The following is a 23,065-nucleotide window of genomic DNA, read 5'->3' on the forward strand; positions in this document are numbered from 1 at the left end:
GCTTCCTCAGCACTCTTGGCACTGACTGTCAGGCTGGGTTCCTCGGGAAACATACTCTCAGATGGAGATTTGAGTAAAAGAAGTTCATTGAGTCGGGCTCTCAGGATCAACAACACTGGGGAGAAAGTGAAGGCCTTAGAACTGGACAGCAGGAACTCAGGAACTGTTGTGGCCCTGCAGAGTTGTCCCCCACTGAGACAAGGAAATCAGAATCATGCAGGGGAATATACTTCCACATAGACCAGTAGATGCAGGCTGTCTTAGGAGGGGGCATAATCTTGAATGAATTTTCACTTGAGGGCATCTCCTCGAGGAAGCCCAGCTGGGAACTGTCAGTCACCCAAATTCCTGGAAATGCTGGTGCAACTGGGAACTGTCAGTCACCCAAAATTCCCAGAAGTGCTGGGGGGAGGACAAGGATGAGTGCTTCAGTCCTGATGGGGGTGGGTATCTGGGCAGCACAACAGTATCCACTACAGTACCTTTATTTCTTTTCTTTTTCTTTTTTTTTTGAGACAGAGTTTCACTCTTGTTACCCAGGCTGGGCTCCCATGGTGCAATCTTGGCTTACTGCAACCTCCACCTCCTGGGTTCAAGCGATTCTCCTGCCTCAGCCTCCTGAGTAGCTGGGATTACAGGCATGCACCACCACAGCCGGCTAATTTTTTGTGTTTTTAATAGAGACAGGGTTTCACCATGTTGGTCAGGCTGGTCTCGAACTCCCAACCTCAGGTGATCCACCCGTCTTGGCCTCCCAAAGTGCTGGGATTATAGGCATGAGCCACCGTGCCTGGCCTATAGTACCTTTAAATATGAGAATTGAGATATATTTTTTGAAACTTCTCACCTAGATAAGTATTTTTTAGATATTTCTTACAGCTCTAAACAGCTACTCTTTCTTCCTAGTTGGTTTGGTTGTGGAATTTCACAAGGTTACTTTACCATGTTACTTTGCCATTGAAGGGGCATTGCAGAGGAAAAGAAATCATACAGTGGTGTATTTCAAAGCCAAACAGACATTGTGTTTGGATTTTATTCGAGATTAGTCCTGGCTAGGTGCGGTGGCTCACGCCTGTAATCTCAGCACTTTGGGAGGCTGAGGCAGGTGGATCACGAGGTCAGGAGATCGAGGTCATCCTGGCCAACATGGTTAAACCCCGTCTCTACTACAAATACAAAAATCAGCTGGGTATGGTGGTATGTGCCTGTAATCCCAGCTACTTAGGAGGCCAAGGCAGGAGAATCGCTTGAAACAGGGAGTTGGAGGTTGCAGTGAGCTGAGATCACACCACTGCACTCCAGCCTGGCAACAGAGTGAGATTCCATCTCAAAAAAAAATAAAATAAAATAAAAATTAGGCCTAACACAGCTATAGCTATTGTATTAGTCTGTTCTCACATTGCTATAAAGAAATACCTGAGACTGGGCAATTTATAAAGAAAAGAGACTTAATTGGCTCACAGTTCCACAGGCTGTACAGGAAGCATGGCAGTATGTGCTTCCAGGGAGGCCTCAGGAAGCTTCTAATCATGGCAGAAGGCAAAGTTGGGGAGAGCATCTTACATGGCAGAAACAGGATCAAGGGTGGGGGGAGGTGCTACACACTTTTAAACAACCAGATCTCACAAGAACTCACTATCACAAGAAAGGCACCAAGGGGATGGTGCTAAACCATTCATGAGAAACCCTCCCCCATGATCCAATTACCTCCCACCTGGCCCACCTCCAACATTGGGGATTACAATTTAACATACCATTTGAGCGGGGACACAGATCCAAAAATATCATTCCACCCCTGGACCCTTCCCAATTTCATGTCCTTCTCATGTTGCAAAATACAATCATGCCTTCCCAACAGTCCCTCAAAGTCTTAACTCCTTCCAGCATTAGTCAAAAGTCCAAAGTCTTATCTGAGACAAGGCTAGTCCCTTTGACCTATGAGCCTGTAAAATCAAAAACAGATTGGTTACTTTCAAGATACAATGAAAGTATAGGCATTTGGTAAATATTCCTGTTTGAAAAGGGAGATATCGGTCAAAAGAAAGGGGCTGCAGGCCCCACACAAGTCTGAAACCAGGCAGGGCAGTTATTAAATCTTAAAACTCCAAAATCGTCTCCTTTGACTCCATATCTCACATTCAGGGCACACTGATGCAAGAAGTGGGCTCCCAAAGCCTTGAGCAGCTCTGCCCCTAAGGCTTTGCAGGGTTCAGCCCCTATAGTTGCTTTCATGGGCTGGCATTGAGTGACTGGAACTTTTTGAGGTTGAGGGTGCAAGCTGTCGGTGGCTCAAACATTTCAGGGTCTAGAAGGTGGTGGCCCTCTTCTCATAGCTCCACTAGGCAGTGCCCCAGTGGGGACTGTGTCAGGGAGCTCCAACCCCACATTTCCTCTCTGCACTGCCCTACTAGAGGTTCTCTGTGAGGGCTCCACCCTTACCAGCAGGGTTCTGCCCGGACAACCAGACTTTTCCATACATCCTCTGAAATCCAGGCAGAGGTTCTCAAGTCTCAGCTCTTGCACTCTGTGCACCCACAGGCTTAACACTACATGAAAGCCACCAAGGCCTAGGGTTTGCATCCTCTGAAGCAGTGGCCTGAGCAGTACCTTGGCCCCTTTGAGCCATGGCTGGAACTGGAGTAGCCAGGATATTAGGAGTAATGCCCCAAGGCTATGCAGGGCAGCAGGACCCTGGGCCTGGCCCCCAAAACCATTCTTCTCTCCTAGGGCTCTGGGTGTATGATGGGAGGGACTGCATGTAGAGGTCTCTGAAATGCCTTCAAGGCATTTTCCCGATTGTCTTGGATATTAGTGCTTGGTTCCTTTTTACTTATGCAAATTTCTGTAGCCTGCTTGGAATTTCTCCCCTGAAAATGGGCTTTTCTATTCTACCACATGGCTGGGCTGCAAATTTTTCAAAAACTTTTATGCTCTACTTCCTCTTTAAATGTAAGTTCCAGTTTTACATCATTTCTTTGTTCATGCATATGAGATAGGTTGTTAGAAACAGCCAGTCCATATCTTGAATGCTTTGCAGCTTAGAAATTTCTTCCACCAGATACCCTAAATCATCACTCTCAAGTTCAAAGTTCCACAGATCCCTTAGGGCAGGGGCACAATGCCACCAGGTTGTTCGCTAACATATAACAAAGGTGACCTTTGCTCTAGTTCCCAATCAGTTCCTCATCTCCTTCTGAGACTTCAACAGCCTAGACTTTTTGTCCATATCACTATCAGCATTTTTGTCACAACAATTTAACAAGTCTCTAGGAAGTTCCAAACTTTCCTTCATCTTCCTGTCTTCTGAGCCCTCCACACCACACTCTTCCAACCTCTGCCGGTTACCCAATTCCAAAGCTGCTTCCACATCTTCAGGTATCTTTATAGCAATGCCCTACTCCTCAGAACCAATTTTATGTATTAGTCTGTTCTCACATTGCTATAAAGAAATACCTGAAGGCCAGGTGTGGTGGCTCATGCCTGCAATCCCAGCACTTTGGAAGGCCAAGGTGGGTGGATCACAAGGTCAGGAGTTTGAGACCAGCCTGACCAACATGGTGAAACCCTGTCTCTACTAAAAATACAAAAAATTAGCCAGATGTGGTGGCATACACGTGTAATCCCAGCTACTCAGGAGGCTGAGACAGGAGAATCACTTGAACCCGGGAGGCAGAGGTTGCAGTGAGCCAACATTGTGCCACTGCCACTCCAGCCTGGGCAACAGAGCAAGACTCCATCTCAAAAAAAAACAAACTAAAAACAAAAAAACAAAAAAAAACCTACCTGTGAGCAGGTAATTTATAAAGAAAAATTGGCTCATGGTTCCATAGGCTGTACAGGAAGCATGGCAGCATCTGCTTCTGGGGAGGCCTCAGGAAGCTTCTAATCATGGCAGAAAGCAAAGATGGAATGAGTATCTTACATGGCAGGACCAGGACCAATAGAGAGTGGGAAGGTGCGCTTTTAAACAACCAGATCTCATGAGAACTCACTATCTTGAGAACAGCACAAAGGGGATGGTGCTAAACCATTCATGAGAAACCACTCCCTGATCCAGTCACCTTCCACCAGGCCCCACCTCCAACATTGGGAATTACAATTTGACCTGAGATGTGGGTGGGGACACAGATCCAAAACATATTAACTATTAAATACATGTAATCAAGAATATACTGTACATCTTACATTTTACTTTTGAAACTGTACTGTAATTATCTATGTACCTATGTATCTGTCTTCACTCACTAGACCATGAGTTCCTTGAGGAGCGTGTCTGATTCCCAAAACTTTGCATCTTGAGTACATAATATGCCCTAATATTTGTTGAATGAATGAATAAGTGAATGAATAAATGAATAAATAATCAATTTGCAAGGTTTCTCTTCAGATACTTTAAAGAAGTAAACATTGAATGGGTACGGTGGTTCATGCCTGTAATCCAAGTACTTTGGGAGGCCAAGGCGGGTGGATCACTTGAGATCACAAGTTTGAGACAAGCCTGGCCAACATGGTGAAACCCCATCTCTACTAAAATTACAAAAATTAGCTGGGCATGGTGGCACATGCCTGTAATCCTACCTGCTCGGGAGGCTGAGACATGAGAATCACTTGAACGCAGGAGGAAGAGGTTGCAGTGGGCCGAGATATCACCACTGTATTCCAGCCTATGGACTCCATCTCAAAAAAAAAAAAGAAAGAAAGAAAGAAGTAAACGTCTAAGGTACTCATTGAAGCAGCACTGCCCAGGGCTAAGGCCCTGGTCTTTGTAACATCTAAAGAACTTTCTGTTACAGGAATCTGTGTGTTTGTTACTATTTTCCCACTCCCAGCCCAGCTTTGTTTCCTCTTCTCTCCCCCCTGCTGACACTCCACTCAGGCCTTGAGCAGGCATTCTCCAAACAGCATGTCAACTCTGCAGACATGCCCAGGAGAGGGCAGCAGAGGCCAGTCCAGCTAGACTGAGAGTGGCCTGCTTTCCAGACATTGCCCTTCCTTCCCACCCCGTGGACACAGCAAGGCATCCACACACTGAGGCAATCCTTACTGCAAGCCTAGGGAGAGCTACTGCTCCAATTTTGAACACGAGGAACCTGACACAGAGGGGTTGCTGAAGGTCACTAGGTGGCAAAGCATGCCTGCCTGTAGCCAGCTTATTAGCACATGTATTTGCTCTCTGGATATCAGATCCAATCTGAGCAGCAATTCCAAGACACTCCTAACTTTAGCTTAAAAGTAAAATATATCAGAAGAGATGAAAGCGTCCAATTACTGGATGCTCAAGCATCTCCCATTACAAGAACCCACCCTTGACCCTGCTTCCCCCTCCAACGACTGCCCTTTCTCCATTTCCTCTCCCAGCCATGCTCCTAGAAAGCGTCTTCAAGGGCAGTGTGTATCTACTTCCATGTCTTCATCTCACAATTGCCACCAAGTTGACTGCAATCTGACTTCTGCCTACCCCACTAAAGCTATTCATGTTCACATCACCATGACCCAATTGCAAACTCAGTGGAAAACTTTTGGCCAAAATTCATCTCCCCATTTCCCCTGCCCCTACCTGCTTGCCCTCTGTATTAGTGAATGATTCCAGCATTCCTCTTCTTTCCCGTGCAAGAAACCTGGAAGTCATTCTAGAATCTACAACTTCTGTAATAACTCCACCCCATTCAAATTACAGGTCCTGCCAATTCCCCTTCCTAAATATGTCTAGAATTCACCTCCTGTTTTCATGCCACTGCATATATCAAGGCCTCATCTTGCAGTTCAGTCTTCCAACACCCCATCGATTTATCATTCAGCAAATGCATATTGAGCAGCTGCACGAGGTCAGGAGATCGAGACCAGCCTGAACAACTTGGTAAAAATACAAAAATTAGCTGGGTGTGGTGGCACACACCTGTAATCTCAGCTACTCAGGAGGCTGAGGCAGGAGAATTGCTTCAATCCAGGAGGCGGAGTTTACACTGAGAGTGCAGGAGAGTGCATACTCTGATTTCAGTTTCTTAAAAGATCATTCTAGGCCAGGTGTGGAGGCTCACACCTGTAATCCCAACATTTTGAGAGACTGAGGCAAGAGAATCATTTGAGTCCAGGAGTTTGAGACCAGCCCAGGCAACACGGCAACCTGGGCAACCCATCTCTACAAAAAAAAAAAAAAAAAGAATTTTTTTTTTGAGATGGAGTCTCGCTCTGTCACCCAGGCTGGAGTGCAGTGGCTCAATCTCAGCTCACTGCAACCTCTGCCTTCTGAGTTCAAGCGATTCTCCTGCCTCAGCCTCCTAAGTAGCTGGGATTACAAGTGTGTGCCACCATGCCCAGCTAATTTTTTTTGTATATTTAGTAGAGATGAGGTTTCACCATGTTGGCCAGGCTGGTCTTGAACTCCTGACCTCAAGTACTCCACTGCCTTGGCTTCCCAAAGTGTTGGGATTACAGGTGTGAGCCACTACACCCAGCCTACAAAAAATTTTTTTTTAAATCAGTGGTGGCATATACCTGTAATCCTAGTACTAGGGAGGCTGAGGTAAGAGGACTGAGCCCAAAAGTTTGAAGTTACAGTGAGCTACACTGTACTCCAACCTGAGTGACAGAATAAGACTGTCTCAAAAATAAATAAATAAAATTAAACTTTAAAAAAAGAATTATCCATGGAAGATGCATCAGAAAGTGCAGGTGGGTCCTATGATGATTTGGGGCTGACCCAGCAGTTTCCCTCCCGTTCCTGGTCTCTGTTGAGCTTAGGATGGGCCGCATGACCCTGGTCTGGCCAGTGAGGGAGAGGTGGCAGACCTTCAGAGAAGGCTTGTCTTTGCTGATAAAAAGGGACACAGTCAGCTGGCGCAGCTCTCTGCCCTTCTCCCTGCCTGAAATGTAAAGAGGACACCTGAGAGCGCAGGAGGCCTCACAGCCATGACGGGACAGGCTAAGGCTGGCAGAGTGAGGACAGAAAAAACCTGGTCTGGGTACTTGTCAACATCATTGACCCTTTGACACTTGCCTACTGCTGAACTTATTAGGTGAGAAAAATGACCCCGTATTTGTTTAAGTTACCATAAATTTGGTTTTCTGTTACCTACAGCTAAATACGTTCTCAACTGAAATAGTGGACAGAGAGTCAGCAAAGAGACCAGGGTAAGAAGCAACTGAAGTGGTGCAGGTGAGAGACAATGACAGCTTGGACAATTATAAAAAAACAAACAAAAAAAGAACAAAAACACAGAGTCTCACTGTTGCCCAGGCTGGAGTACAGTGGCATGATCTCGGCTCACTGCAGCCTTGACCTCCCAGGCTCAAGCGATCTTCCCATCTCAGCTTCCTGAGTAGCTGAGAACACAGGTGTGCATCACCACGCCCAGCTAATTTTAGTGGGTTTTTTTGGTAGAGACAGGGTTTCACCATGTTGGCCAGGCTGGTCTCCAACTCCTGACCTCAAGTCCGCCTCGGCCTCCCAAAGGGCTCGGATTACATGTGTGAGCCACCATGCCTGACCAGCTTGGACAATTATGATCGTCTCCCTACAGGTCTTCCCATTTCTAGACTTAGTTTCCCCTAATTTGTCTTCCATGCTATTATACTTTCACAATGCAAATATCTTTATAATTCCCCTCGGCTTACAATTATTTGCTGGCTCTCCACTGCCTACATGATAAAAACCTAACCTCCTTTGCCTAGTACACAGCACCCTTTGATTTGTCCTACCTTCTCATCTGACTTTTCCTCTCACCACCCTTACCCTTGTACTTCATACATCACCAGGCGGCACGCCACTAGCAAACACCTCCCATGCACCAGGTACTGTCCATTCTTTATCTCTAATCCAAACGACCCAGAGAGGTGGGTATTGTAGGTCTTATAGATGAGAAACCCAGTGCTCAAGGAAGTGAAGTGATTTGGACAAGGCCAGACATCTAGTAAGTGGTGGATCAGGATGTAAACTGTGGTTTGATTTTGAAACAAAAGAGATTCACTATTCTCATTTGCCAAGAAGTCTGAAGGTAGGTGGGTGATTTCTGGGCTGTTTAAGTGCTCAAAGATGCCATCAGGACCCCAGGGTCTCCCCATCTTCCCTTTCTGCTGTTTTAGAGGTCTGGCTTTCACCCTCACACTGATTACCTCACGGTCTTAAGACGGCTGCTCAGGCCGAGTGTGGTGGCTCACGCCTGTAATCTCAGCATTTTGGGAGGCCAAGGTGGGCGGATCACATGAGGCCAAGAGTTTTGAGACCAGCCTGACCAACATGGTGAAACCCTGTCTCTACTAAAAATACAAAAATTAGCTGGGCATGGTGGCACATGCCTGTAATCCTACCTGCTCAGGAGGCTGAGGCAGGAGAATCGCTTGAACCTTGGAGGCAGAGGTTGCACTGAGCCAAGATCGCGCCCCTGCACTCTAGCCTGGGCAACAGAGTGACACTCTGTCTCACAAAAAAAAAAAAAAAAAAAAGATGGCTGTACAGCGTACAGCTCGAGACATCACGTTCAGATCCAAATCAGAAAGGGAAAGGCTATTCCAACCTAATCTTTTGTCCCCAACTCCGGTTTTTCGTTAAGAAAAGCAAAGGTTTTTGTAGAACCCCCAGCACACTTTTACCTCTAGCTCATGAACAAATGGCTGCCCCAAGCTGCAAGGAAGCCTGGGAAGTCAGGGAATGCCACTGTTATAGTTGGCCCAGATCAAATTCCATCCACTACTTGGGGCTGAACCCACTGCTGCCCTCAACAAACCTGGAGTTCCATTAGCAAGGAAGAAAAGGATAAGGGCGAGCAGGTGACAAACAGGACCTGCCACCACCATCCTGCTCAGCAGAGTGGAAGCACCAAGGTGCTCTTGACTACCCTCTTCCCAGGTCTGCCTGGCAAACGCTTTTTTTTTTTTTTTTTTTTTTTTTGACACGGAGTCTCACTCTGTCGCCCAGGCTGGAGTGCAGTGGTGCAATCTCGGCTCACTGCTACCGCCGCCTCCTGGGTTCAAGTGATTCTTGTGCCTCAGCCTCCTGAGTAGCTGGGACTACAGGCGTGCACTACCTCGCCTGGCTAATTTTTGTATTTTTAGTAGAGACGGGATGTCACCATATTGGCCAGGCTGGTCTCAAATTCCTGACCACTTCGGCCTCCCAAAGTGCTGGGATTACAGGTGTGAGCCACCGGGCCCGGCCAGCAAACCCTTTCTAATCCATCACATGCCAGTTCTCATGGGATTGACCTCACTTTCCCAGGCAAACCTGGTGCTTTTTCTCCTACCTCCCCTTATATTACGTACCTACTTCCATCAGAGGTATGTAATTGCCAATATAGCAATTGATGTAATGCGACTGCTCATTCAATTATGCAGACATCATTTTCTCTGCAAATGCTTGCTGAGTTCCTGCTATTTGCCAAAGACTGCTAGGAGTCAGGAATTCAGTAGTGAACGAGTTAGATTTTTAGGTTTGCTCCCTGCCCTCATGGAGCTTTCAGTCTAACAGGTGAGATATTCAGACAGAAAAGAAGCCCATCTCCCCAGACTATAAACAACTCTATGGCAGGACTGTCTTTATGTCTTGCCCCCAGGACATAGCACAGCATCTCACACAAAGCAGATGCCCTATGAACATGTGCTAAATGCATTCTTTACTCAGGAAGGCATTGAAATGTACCTTAAGTGTAAATATTTTAAAAGAAATGCATTTCTTATTTCTGCCAGGACACCCCCCCAAGAATGAACCACTATACTCTCCCAGTATTAAATCATGTGCTACAGCATCTTGGAAAACGCTTTGCTCTCTTCCCACATTGTTCCAGGTCTCTTTCCCCAGGAAAGGTTCTCGCATTGTCTAATCTAACACTACACATCAGAGATCCTTAGTAGATGTGTGTTTTTTGCTGAAGGGTTCGTCTGGATTTTCTAAAGAAGGGTATCTTATTGTCAGTGCCATAGCTCCCAAAGTGTGACTCTGAAGGCACTAAAAATAACTCCTCAGGTTCCTATTCCATAGCTTATTATGTGTAGTTTTAATAGTTCTTTAAACACCCTGTTTTGTTGCCCTTTCTACTACTGCAGGTGATGGCAGCTAGGAATAAGGCCGACAGAGACAAGGGAAATAAAAATAATACAACCCCTGCTTTGGTCTGGGCTTCTGTTGCTATGGTGACATTGACAAGTAACGCACAGGTGAGAGGTTCTTTCTACAGTGGAGCCAGTGCATCGTGCAGGCCAGAGGGGTAGGACATAACCACGAAAGACCCCCAAGCTCCTAGGCCTGAAAAGGACTTACTGAAGCCATCTGGTCCACTCCCATACCTCTTACCTGAAATCAAGTGGATGGGCAGCAAGTTCCCAAAAATCCTCAAGAACAAAGCCCACAACTCCCAAATCCCTTGTTGGGCACATATTTCACAATATCTACGACCCTGAAAGGGTTTTCTGTGGCTCATCTCACATTCTCTTGATGTCCTTCCAGCCCAATTCCTCTTACAATTGCTTCTATGGAAATCAAAGTTAATCATCACCTTACACTCTGTACAGTAACCCAAGAAGTAAGATAAACAAGAAAACAAAACCACAGCTGAAGCATGGACTCGCTTGTTTCTGTGCCCCCGTGATCAGCTGTGTTCTTCTCAGGGGGTGGGCACGACAGCCCACGGACCCAGCAAGAGGCCCCTGGCTGCCCTGAAAGCAGAAACAGGCCGGCTGCCTCACACGTCAAAGTGGGGCACAGCAGCCCTCCCCTGAAGGATGGCTTCCTCCTCTTGAGTGAAATAAAGCAGAGACAGCAAGAAGGTCCGTGTTTAATGAGTATCTTTAAAAGCTTTTGCAACAGTAGACAGAGCCCAAGGCAACTTGGAAACCCACACTGATGGCAGTAGGGCTCTCATGCCTCCAGATGACCCTGCAAAACAGAAATGGTTCCACCAAATTAGGAGTGTGACCTTTGCCCACCTCACATTTTTTTTTTAATTTAAATCCCAGCTTTCAATATCATTTCAGGAATCATTCTGCCTGAAAAACGTGTGGTGGCCTTAATGGCACAGCCTGGCTTGAAGATGGGGCAGGAGTGGAAAAGTGCCCAATCCAAGAAGCAAGGAGGGAAACTGCTCACACCCCTTCCAGAAGCAATGGAACCGTCTCCCCTCTCACCACCAAGGTCTCACGGGAAAGGCCACCAGCAGGAACATCATCTTGATGCTAATGGTCCCCTCCCCATTTCCCTGTTGACATCTTTACCCCTGAACTACTGTACTCCCACTTCCATTCCCTTAATCCATTCTACTACATTAAGAAGCTTCCTGCTACTGACATGACACATCAACCCTGGGCCTCTCTTCACAGTCCCTAATTCCCCAAAACAGTAGAGGAAAAACTAAACATTTACATTAAACTTCTCTTTAAATTCTCCACTTGATTTCTTTCACACCCTGGACCAATAAACCAGAGTTTATTTTCACAAGAGTAAAGAAGCCTCTGTCTGTAAGTGAGGTTAACACCCACCCCGAGGCTGGATTCTGTCTGGTCGCTCCCAACAGCTGAGCATCATGATTTTGCTAATTAAGCCACTTTCTTGTCTTTAATTAGCTGCATGTGAATCTTGTTGGGAAGTCTGGGATCCGTGAAGTAGTCTGGGATAAAAATCAAAAAGAAGACATCATCTATACCCAAAGGGAAAAGACTTACCCATGGAAGGAGACAGCCTACTCCACCAAAAAGTTAGGATGGCTTGGTACTAGCAGGACTGCTACTGGTGGCCCTGCTTTACAATGTAATATGGTAAAATGAGCGGTCACTGCCCCCACCCGAGCAGTTCTGATTCTGCCAGCTCCAACATTCCCAGGAAGGGCTCCCAGAGGCTGGCTGCCGCCTCCACACTGTGCCTGCCCCCACCCCCCACCTACCCCGGGTCGCATCGTTTGCTCCTCCGCCTGCTGACGCACAGAGAGCCATCAGAGGGCTCAGGGATTCTCTGGGTTTTCTGCTCCAGGCCCATCTTGGAGCCCAAATAAATGCCAAGATTTATTCTTGTCTCAGCTCCGCTTGCCAGCTCCTGTCTCTGAGCTATCATGCCTTCTCTGAGAATACCCTCTCAGAGGAGAGCCAGGCTCTCGCAGGATGACGCCAGATGAGGGTTTTTATACACCCAGCATACTGTGAATCAGAGGCAGCATCTGCTGCGCTAGCAAAGGCGTATTGAGATTCCGTTAGCAATGGTTTGAGGTCTGGGATGTAACCAATTCTCAGGACTAATGGGAACCAAGAAATTGTCCAATCCATCCCTTTCCCTCTAAATACCATTGACCTTAAGGCATCTGGGGCAGCCAGTCCATTAGAATCACCTGGGGAGTCTTTAAAGCTATGTATGCTGGGCCCCACCCCAGACTAATTAAATAAAACTCTCTGGCGGTGGGGCCTGAGCATCAGTATTTCTAAAAGCTCCCCAGGTGATTCTGATGCACAGCTAGGGTTGAGAACCCTGCTTTAAGATTCCCAAGGGAAAAACTGCCGCTATGTTCCTTTGGGAATCTCAAAATTCTTAACAATCCTCACCATGAGGAAGTTCTGCCTCATTTCTTGTCTGTCCTCATTTTAAGGAAATGATGATGGAGGAAAGAAAAAGCTGAAAAAAAGCTTCCTTGGGGGACATCAGGTGAAGGAGTACCCCAGACTCTGCAGGGAGAATCCTGGGCTCATTCAAGTCTAAACTCACAATCATGGTCCCTGCGCTGGCTTTGTCAGATACCCAAAACCGATGCTGCCTTACTCACCTGCAGCAAATTCTAGGATGTTGTCTGGTCTTTTCAAAAATATTTCTCTGGAAAACATTAAAGGATAGGATGAGAGGTAAAGTAGACTTTAAGGCAGGCTGTGGCTACTGCTTCGGGTCCTGTACTTTCACAGATGAACCTGAGACACAACCATCTTGGGAGTCAATAAATCCGCAGACTCCTGACAAAGACCCTTTCATTCATGATTTTCCTTCAACTCCATATCTAAGGCAAGGAATGAAGCATCCGAAACGGCAATACACTAGGATATTGCTTACGTCAAGAAAGAGCTGTGCTGCAGCCAAGTGGGGCTTGTCATTCCGTCGACAAATTTGTTTATGTGTGCATTTATTTATTTATTTGAAACAGGGTCTTGCTCTGTCACCCAGCCTGGAGTACAGTGGCATGATCAACTTCCCTGGCTCAAGAGATCCTCCCATCTCCAGCCTCTCGACTAGCTGGGACTACAGGCATGTGCGCTGGCTAATTTTTTTTTGTAGCGGCAGTGTCTTACTATGTGGCCCAGGCTGGCTTCGAACTCCCAGGCTCAAGCGATCCTCCTACTTCGGCCTCCCAAAGTGCTGGGATTACAGGCGTGAGCCACGGCACCCGGCCTCAATGATCATTTTCACTGAACCAGATCTCAAGCCAGGGGCAAGAGGCAAAGATGAAGAACATGCCGGCCGGCCCACTAATGGTGGGAGATATGCAGCCCCACAATGTCCTGAGTAAGCTTAACCATGAATTCAAGGGGCAGAGGGAGATACAATAAACAGAGCTAAAAGGTGGACCTCAGATGGTTATTGGCCCCTCAGTCCAGCAAGGAGACACTGTGGTAACACCTGCAGGGCCAATGCCACTAGAGAGTTGAAAATGCCTTATATTGCATAGAGTTTTATGGTTCATAAAGTATGTTCACAAATATTGTCTCACTTTACAACAACCCTGTGAAACAACCATTATTATGCTCCCATTTTACATCCAAAGAAACCAAGTCTTCAAAAGACTAATGATTTGCCCAAGTTCATAAACTTGGTAAATAAAGTAAAGAGGGCCTAGGTCTTGTGACTCCAAGGTCAGTGCTCTCTATAATATGTTCTCTTGGCCAAGGCCTCCCAACTCACCAAGAAGCCCCTCCTTCCTAAGCTTCCAGAATTTTGCCCCCCTTCTCCTTCAGTTCATTTTGATAATTATTGAGCACAAATTATGTGCAAGTAATTGCACTAGATATGAGTGATTGCTTTTTTCAAAATAAAATAAAATATAGCCCTACCTCAAATAACTTACAGGCAAGTAAAAAGGAACAAGTCAGTTTCCAAATGTCCAAAAGCCAAGGAACCTCTGACAAGTGCTAAAGAGAGGTATTAAATAGTGCTCTGGGAGATCAGAGTGGGGAAAGAGTTTACTGAGAGGGGGACCCCAACAATCTTCACAGAGCAGCTGGCATTTGAGAGGACCCTTGAAGTACACATGGGATTGTAGTAGGCGGGATGAGGGTTGAGGGACAAAAACATTCCTGATCCAGGGAAACAGCAAGAGCAGAGACCCAGAAAGAGAAACAGTTTCTCTTCTATAGACTATGACTTCCTTGAGAGTAGGAAGTGGGTTGTAGACACCTTTCTATCTCGAGTCCAAAAGAGAACTCAAGAGGCATCTGTGCCTGAGCTCCATAGGGTCAGCAGAATGATCAGAAATGTGGTCTGGCTGGAGTGAGGGACGCATGCAGGGAGTAGTGGGAAACAGAAGAGGCTCTATTATGGAGAGCCTTGAACGCTGGGGAGAGACATTTATACTCAATCCGAAAGACAATGGAAATAGACAAAACATGGCATAACACATGATGAAATATTATACAGCAGTGAGAATGGAGGATCTACAAGATACGACTGAGCAAAAGGAAACAGGCACAAAAGAGCACATAGTGTAGAATTCCATTCTTATAAAATACAAAAGCACACAATAAATCTGTGCTAGTAGAAGTCAGGATACTGGCTACTGTTTTAAGGGGAGTGACTGGGAGGGGCACAAAGGATGTGAGGTGTTGGTAAGGTTCTATTTCTTCATCTGAACAATAGTACCATGTGTATTTTCACCCTGTGACGTTCATCCAGCTTAGGATATGTCACTTTTCAGTATATTTCAATAGAATCTTTAAAAACAAACCCAAAAAAGCAACGTTGTGGAACTACTGAAGATTTTTCCAGCCAAGGAAGGACATGATCACTGCTGTATTTGTAATCCCAGCACTTTGGGAGGCCGAGGCAGGCAGATCACGAGGTCAGGAGTTTGAGACCAGCCTGGCCAACATAGTGAAACCCCATCTCTACTAAAAATACAAAAAATTAGCCGGGCCTGGTGGCAGGCACCTGTAATCCCAGCTACTTGAGAGGCTGAGGCAGGAGAATAGCTTGAACCCAGGAGGCAGAGGTTGCAGTGAGCCGAGATCGTACCACTGCACTCCAGGTGACAGTGTGAGACTCTGTCTCAAAAAAAAAAAAAAAAAAAAAATGGCCAGGCGCAGTGGCTCACGCCTGTAATCCTAGCACTTTGGGAGGCCCAGGTGGGTGGATCATGAGGTCAGGAAATTGAGACCATCCTGGCTAACACAGTGAAACCCGTCTCTACTAAAAAAAAAATACAAAATAATTAGCCGGGCGTGATGATGGGCACCTATAGTCCCAGCTACTCGGGAGGCTGAGGCAGGAAAATGGCGTGAACAAGGGAGGCGGAGGTTGCAGTGAGCCGAGATCGTACCACTGCACTCCAGCCTAAGCGACAGAGCAAGACTGTCTCAAAAAAGAAAGAAAGAAAAAAAAACTTTCTACAATTTCATACCTGGCTATCTATCATATCTGCAGCACAAAACCTGAGGTTTCTGTGTACCTTAAACTAAGTCAGATTCCTACTCTTTCCATTTTTCAGGTCCAAAACTCAAGGTGTTAAGAGTTTGGTACGCTGTATTTACCAATATAGGCTGGAGAATTGTGGCTGAATGGCCATAAATCATTAGGATCTAAAAAACCCAAGTGGGGGTTTTGCTTCCCAGAAAGAACCCTTCAGAGCTTCTTTTGGCTTGGAATGAATCAACAGCCGATATCTGCAGAACAGACAAGGGCAGGCACGGTGCTCAGGACTCTGCCCTCACTTCTCCCTTCCTCTTTTCTCACAAGAAGGACCATGTGAGGTGGCCAGCAGAGACAGAGGCTGATTCTGGTTCATCCTGGTACCAATCAAAGGGAACAATGACACCAAACAAACAAAAGTAAACCCTAAAACTTCAAACACTAAACCCCCTGCAAGCTCCACCCAGGAAAAGAGGTCAGAAGAATTTCAGGTAGAGTAGCTTTAGGGACAGCAAAAAGAAAAACCTGGTGGCCTACCTGGCCTTGACAGGAACATGGTAAGAAAGGAAAGGAAATATCTGCGGCTGTCCCCACAGCAGCCAGTCCCCGACACCCAAGCTGCTCCTGGAAACTCTTCTGGACAAAGAGAGAAGCAAGGCCATCCCTGACAGGTGACTGAAACAACTAATTCTTCATTCATCAACCCCAAGCATTCTAATCCTGTTGTTTGTGAGTAATGCAAATGTTGATTTAGTTTCAGCTTTTAACTTCTATCCCCAATCTCTCTGCTGGAACTACTTCTAATGTGGAGAGCAAGCTCCCCAGGATAGGAACGATATCATCTTATTTCCCTTTATTTCCCTTTAGAAGAAAAGTTGCAAAAGGTGACGGCCTGATCCTCAGGTCTGATATTGACAGAGGATCCCTAAACTCTCTTCTGCCCAAGCCTTATCCCTGGCCAACCTTCATAACTGGATAGGTTTCAGTTTTCTCTGTCTCCTTCCCCTATCTGCCCTCTAAGAATCTGTTGATACTTGGAGAAACGTCTATTATATGAATAGTGAGTTTTTTAAATTTTTATTTCATGAGATAGAATCTTGCTCTGTCGCCCAGGCTGGAGTGCAGTGGCACAATCTCGGCTCACTGCAACCTCTGCCTCCCAGGTTTGAGCGATTCTCCTGCCTCAGTCTCCCAGGTAGCTGGGATTACAGGCACGTGCCACCACGTCTGACTAATTTTTGTATTTTTAGTAAAGACGGGGTTTCCCCATGTTCGCCAGGCAGGTCTCGAACTCCTGGCCTCAAGTGATCTGCCCCCCTTGGCCTCCCAAAGTGCTGGGATCACAGGTGTGAGCCAATGCATCTGCCTGGCCAACTTTTTTTTGTTTGCGATGGAGTTTCACTCTTGTTGCCCAGGCTGGAGTGCAATGGAGCAATCTCAGCTCACTGCAACCTTTGCCTCCGGGGTTCAAGCGATTCTCCTGCCTCAGCCTCTCAAGTAGCTGGGATTACAGGCATGTGCCACCACGCCCGGCTAATTTTGTATTTTTAGTAGAGACGGGGTTTCACCATGTTGGTCAAGCTGGTCTCAAACTCCTGACCTCAGGTGATCCACCCTCCTCGGCCTCCCAAAGTGCTGGGATTACAGGCATGAGCCACCGTGCCTGACCTGGCCAACTTTTGAGAAGACAAGAGAGGGCCTGCCTCTGGCTATAAGCACACAGTCCAGAGGGGAAATGGGGACCTACTGCTTACAGCACAATACAGTGGAAAAACCAGGGGTTTGAATCCTGGTTCAGCAACTTTGGGAAGGTACTTCACCTTTCTGAGCTTAAATTTTCTCACTTGTAAAATGAAAATGACAATAACCTGTCTTTTGTGGAGGTGCTGGGAGGATCGGCAAAAGTGTTCCAAGATGCCACACACTGCGTGGGCACTGGGAACACAAACACACTCCACTAGCTCAGAGCTTTGGACCAGTAACAGAAGATTGACAGCTCAATTACAATACAGTGTGGTAAGTGCTAATGTAGGGAAACAGCACAATGCCTGGAGATGGGTGCCATTATAATTATTTAAACCTTGTCTATTTGTCTATAACCAAACGGCATTTGAGATAGCGCTATTGTTTTCATCCACTGATGCTCCGTGATTTATTTTTTTAATTCTCTGCCTTCATCCCATTAGGATATGTTTCCATTCAAGCAAATGCCAGGCTGAAAGGAGGGTGGGGGAAGGAAAGAACATATTCCAGGATACACTGGTAAATTGTCTTCTCTTCCCCAAGAAAAGAGTGGCTTCCAACCCTTGGAATTTTTCTACAGTAATGTTTTCAAATAGGGAAGGGCCAACCAGACAACTGATTTTTGTTTTAAATTCAACTAGTGATTTTGTTAAGCTCCTATGGTTGAAAATAGTGTTCTACACCCAGTGGATGGCTGTTGGGTTTATCAACGCCAAATTCCCTCTTCCAAGTGTCGTAAGGTATGTATTTATCCTTACGGTTAAAATAAATGAATAGACATATTTTTAAGGATTTAGAGATAACTGAAGGAAACCTCTAGAGATAACGAAGAAAACCCTGCGTGCCACAAATCCCAGAGCCTGGAAAACCACCTACCTGAAGAAACCACTTATGAGCCACTCTACTTCTTTGTGGGTCCTTAGGTAGTTTTCGTTAGCAATCCGAGTCTGAATCTGGGGGGCAAGAATAAAGGGTCACTTCCATGAGGAGACAGATTCAGGGTTCAGTCCTGGAGATGTGAAGGGCTGCGGGAAACGGCGTGCGCATTTAACCTAAGTCTTTCCCCAGGATGCTTGAAAGTTTAAGCCACCCATCTTCTTACAGATAAAATATCATTCTGCCGCCTGTTCAGGCTGAGGGGCCTTAACTAAGGTCGGATATGTCTGGCAGTAATTTCGGCCGATTTCTCTGGCCGATTTCTCAGGAGTCCCTGAGTTAGTTCTTCCTGCACTCTCAGGTGCCCGTCGCGCTCTGTGCTGGGATCAGACGCCCAGAGGTCCGCCGGGGGTCTCCCCTGCGCCCTCCCCACATTATCAGGGTACAGGCTCCCGCTCCCCTTCTCTCGGCGGCTCTCTTCCCAGTCTGAGGCCCCAGTCCTGGGGGAGCTACACTTTGGTGGACGCTGGATGGGGGCGTGGGCGCACCCACCTTCAATTTTCGCAGCTGCTCCAGCTGCGCGGCGCTAAGCGCCCCGGGGTCAGGCCGCTGCAGCAAGCCTGGCAGCGTCTCCATTTTGCTGCGGTCGTCAAGGCGACCGGCAGCGAACCGGAGAGGCCCCGCCCCCGGCCCCGCCCTGCCCCCAAGCCCGGCCCCTACGGCGAAGCGGGGGCGAGGAGCTGAGGGGTGAGCTCCGGGGCGGGGGTTAGGGGGTTGGGTTTCTAAAGGATCGCCTTTCCCGGATTGGGGGACTGATTTCTGGACTTAATTGTATGTGGAATGAGCCCTTCTTGACCCCACCCAACTTCAGGTGTTTTTTGTTAGCTCTAGGGTAAAACAGGAAAAAAGGTCTCCCTGAATCTGCTTCCAGACTCCCTCACTTGGACAGAAGCTAGAGGAAGCCTAATACTGGGGAAAGAGAACCCAAGCTTCTTCCCTTTCCACTGGCCCAGAAGCCAACCCGTCCCTCTGTCCTGTACACATTCGACACTGGAGCCGTGGATTCTTCAAACAACGTGGAAGCACCCCAGAACATAGAGTGAGCTGAGTTCTGCAAAGGAAGGAACGTTCTGTCCGACTAAAGATGCTGGAAAGGACCTGGGGGACATTCTGCCAGAATTTCCCCTTCTTGGACTTTGTTGTGTAGATTGATTTCTCTTCACCCTGGGCTCCTCGTAAATTCTAAATTATTTTCTTCCACTCCCAACTGAATACGGGAGGAGAAAGGGAATTTGGTCTTCAAGATTTGTTCTTCTAGTATCTAATTAAGAAGAGAAAGTGAAACATAAAGCCAGAGAGCTGAAAATAGCCACGAGAAAGGGCATGAGCCTGTCTGTCAATACACACATGCCGAGCTCCTACCCCCGCAGAGATCGTGCTCAGCAGAGGCCTTCTGAGAAGCAGGAGAAAAAAGGGAGGTTGTCTTTTCAGATTTGTGAACAACTGCCCTAAGGAGCAAGAAAATACCATGAGAAACAAGCTCAGCATTAGGCCCTGGCGGGGAGGGGTTGTCATTGGTCTGCCTCTGTCCTTTCCAGCAAAGACTGAGGAAAAGAAGTGAAAGTGTTGGCAGTTCCCAAGCCAGGGAAAACCACAAGAAGTAAAGTAGGTACTGGGCTACAAGCCACTTCCCAGGAACCCCATCTTGGTTAGTGATCATTTTGGTTGTTTGTCTTTTTTTAAGAGAGAGAGTTAATAGAGTGAGAGAGAGATAAGCTGCCATCTGTCAGAAGTGATTTTTTTTTTTTTTCCAGCAAGAGCAAGAGGTTAACCAGAGATAATGGTTCCTCTTGGCCAAGATCTGTCTTTTCTCCCCACACTCCCTCCAGAGAAGGTAGTGGTGGCACCTCCAGAGCTGTGCCAGCCAATACAGTCACCACAAGCCACCTGTGGCTCTTGAACACTTGAAAAGTGGCTGTAGGTGTTAAACGTGCAGCAAATATAAAATACACACTGGATTTTGAAGGCTTGGTATGAAAAAAATCTCAGTAACATGTAATTGATTTACATGTTGAAATAGTATTTTGGATATATCAGGTTAAATAACATTTATTATTAAAAGTAATTTCTCTTGTTTCTTTTTGCTTTTATATGTGGCTACTAGACATTTTTAAACCATATATGTGGCTTGTATTATATTAGACAATGCCAGAGCCTGGACCAGCAAACCTACATACTCAAACACACACAGGCATGCACAGTGTTCTCTACCTCCCCAACTCCAAGTAGGAAATGATTGATATCCTCCCTCTGCCAATCTATGATCTTCCTGTGCTTTGATAATCAAGCCTTTCTTCACTGATCACATCCTATGGGCCAAATGCCCATGTATGAGAGGGGCTACTTTTTGTTTTTTTAACAGTGTCTCAGTATTCACTATTATGTATTGTGTTGGCCTGTCTTACCTTCCACTTGAGGTGGAAGCCACTTGAGGGCAGGAAGGTTATAGAATCAATTCTTTGTGCACTCTCATAAATTCTGCTGCAGATGTCTTCACTCTGTATTCAATCAGTGAAGCCAGTAAGTACCTCACGACTAGCCACTCTGCCCACAATTACCGCCACATTTTGCCCTTTCTGAAAAATATCCCAATTATCCGGCATTTCTCATTTCCTAAGAATCTAAAGCCAGGATCAGAGCTCTCCCTTTATAAATTCAATGATCTTTTTATGTAGGGCAGCCTAGCTTTGACTGTAGAGGAATAAATCGTGAGCTTGGGGGTGGTGGGCAGAGAAAGTATCCTGGAAGCCTCTCTCCCTCTTAGAGAGAAACTTTCCAGAATAGGCATCTGAGTCTCAGGGCTCCCCTGTCTTTACCTCACAGGAGTCCCATCCCGTGGCCTGAAAGAACACCAGAGATGTGTTCACAGTCACTCAGCAAGGAGAGTCTGATGAGAGGTACCACTCTTCTCCCCTAAACCCTGCCTCTTCTCTCAGACTGACACCTTTGGGGACCACAAACTAAGCAAAATACTGGAGGCATTTTGCTGTCTGCAGCTGTCTCCCCAGTTACTGACTGGGAGGAGGAGTGAGGGGAGTTCATTTTAATTCATTTTTGTGAATGTTTAATATTTCAATTAATATGATTAGCCCCAAGCCTGAATGAGCAGCAGGGCGGCAGATCTGCTGAGAAGACATAGAGTAATGAGATCAACAGGGCCATAGGGTCTTCCCCTTCTCCATCCTCAGAGGGCATGATCTGTTTAGCATCTCCATAAATACCAAGATCAGATTAGAAGGCAAGGAAAGGAGCAGTGGGGGTGGGGTAGGTGAGTGGAAAGTTACTTTCAAGATGTGTTTGCCCTTCTTGATTCCCTGGCTCTGCCATCATTTGCTTCTTCTGAGCACCCACCACTGAGTCCTCTAGCACCTCCCCCCACTGCCACCCCATCTTAGGGGACCCTACTTGGGGGACCCGGGCATCCATGTGATGAAGTGTAATCAAGTCTACACACATACACATTCACTCAAATGCAAGCACCTGCCAGAGCGTGGCTCCAGGCCACAACAAAAAAACAGGGTAAGGAAGGATGGGAGGTGGTCCACAGAATCAAGCAGTAAAAAGAAGGACTCTCTCTCATCCAGGGCTTAAATGGAGACAGAAGAGGGAGAAAGGCCAGACTTCACCACTGCTCCCATTCTCAAGAGGAATGTTTGATGTGGGAGTTAAATGCGTGGACTCAAGAGCCAGACTGCCCAGGCTCCAGTCTCAGCTAGACCTCTTTCTAGCTGCATGGCTTTAGGCAAGTTATTTCAGCTCTGTGTCTTGGTTACCTCCTCTTTATTTGGAGATGATAAAATCTACATCATAGGGGGGTGGTGAGGGTTTAGCAGTTAGTAAATATAAAGCACTTGGCACAAAGCCTGGGACACTGTAAGAGCCATGTAAGCACTGGCTGTTACTATTATTTCCCTTCCAGAAGAGAAGCCTGCCTGCCGTGATAGCTCAGGAATGGAGGCCCCTGGGACTCAGCTGGGACACAGTTTAGAGACACGAGTGCCTCTGTGGAAACAGCAGCCCTACCCCGGGGGTGAAGAAGGGAATGACAGGAAGACAGGGTGCTCTACAAAAGCCCAGAGCCCCAGGAGAGCCCCTGTTGCTGAGCACTGACAGAAAGCAAGGGCTGCCACCACTGATAAGGTTTGATGTCCACAGATAATCCCCGCACTGAGGGTGTGCTCTGAGTGAGCCCAGTGCATGGAGGGGTCACGCTGCCTCCAGATCGTGGAGCCTGCCAATCATCCATAGAAGTATCCACGTTCAGGGGAGCAATGGTCCCCGAATGTGCCTCCCCTGCTCCTCTGTGCTACCTGGCTCAATTTGAGTCCCACTCAAAGAACCCATCTGAAGAAAGAAGCAAAGGAAAGAGTAATTGGGTTTCTGCATCCTAAGGGGAAGCTTGGCAGCTGTGGTTCTTCCCACTGAAGGAATCAGGAATCCACTGTTGTCAGAGGTTCTTTGCATGAAGTGTTTGTTAAGCTCCTGCTACGCATGAGCAAGACAGGGTGCTAGACACTGTGAACAGTAAGATGCTGAATTAAACGGTGTCCTGGTCTTCAAGGAGCTTACAAGTCAGAGCGCCCGCCGCGCCGCCTCCGCGGCCTCCCTGCCCACGCACTTTATACACACAAACCCCCCAGAGGGAGAGAAGGGGGCATCGGCAAATGCCAGAAAGCTATCGCTTTTCTTGGTTCCTTTTCTGGAAAATATACAGTTCTCTTTCTGCATTCATCTGATCCTGCTCTCCCCTTCCCCACGTCCCTTTCCATTTTGCCCCTCTGCATTTTTTCTTTTTCCCCCAGACTCTGC

General features: G+C 46.9%; 2 protein-coding genes across 3 annotated transcripts in view; one reads left to right on the top strand and one right to left on the bottom strand.

Annotated features, from left to right (window-relative positions):
* MRPL9 (mitochondrial ribosomal protein L9) overlaps positions 1–11,369 on the top strand; it is a 41,109-nt gene extending 29,740 nt beyond the window's left edge. The window contains exons 7-8 of one of the 2 annotated variants that reach the window (XM_030824522.1): positions 10,039–10,149; positions 10,966–11,369. In XM_030824522.1, the coding sequence (XP_030680382.1) occupies positions 10,039–10,149; positions 10,966–11,001 (147 nt within the window). In that variant the 3' untranslated portion in view covers positions 11,002–11,369. Of the gene's footprint in view, positions 1–10,038; positions 10,650–10,965 lie in introns of those variants that run through there. The other variant, XM_030824525.1, reaches the window with a different exon arrangement.
* On the bottom strand, positions 10,750–18,852 carry RIIAD1 (regulatory subunit of type II PKA R-subunit domain containing 1). The gene is made up of 5 exons (XM_003259245.3): positions 18,749–18,852; positions 18,197–18,273; positions 12,735–12,781; positions 11,467–11,594; positions 10,750–10,867 (listed from the first exon to the last, which is right to left on the bottom strand). The coding sequence occupies exons 1-4, from the start codon at positions 18,830–18,832 to the stop codon at positions 11,524–11,526; spliced, it is 279 nt and encodes a 92-aa protein (XP_003259293.1). The 5' UTR covers positions 18,833–18,852; the 3' UTR covers positions 10,750–10,867; positions 11,467–11,523.
* Positions 18,853–23,065: the final 4,213 nt, after the last annotated feature.

Source organism: Nomascus leucogenys, chromosome 12 (genome assembly GCF_006542625.1).
Source record: "Nomascus leucogenys isolate Asia chromosome 12, Asia_NLE_v1, whole genome shotgun sequence".
Taxonomy (NCBI): Eukaryota; Metazoa; Chordata; class Mammalia; order Primates; family Hylobatidae; genus Nomascus; species Nomascus leucogenys.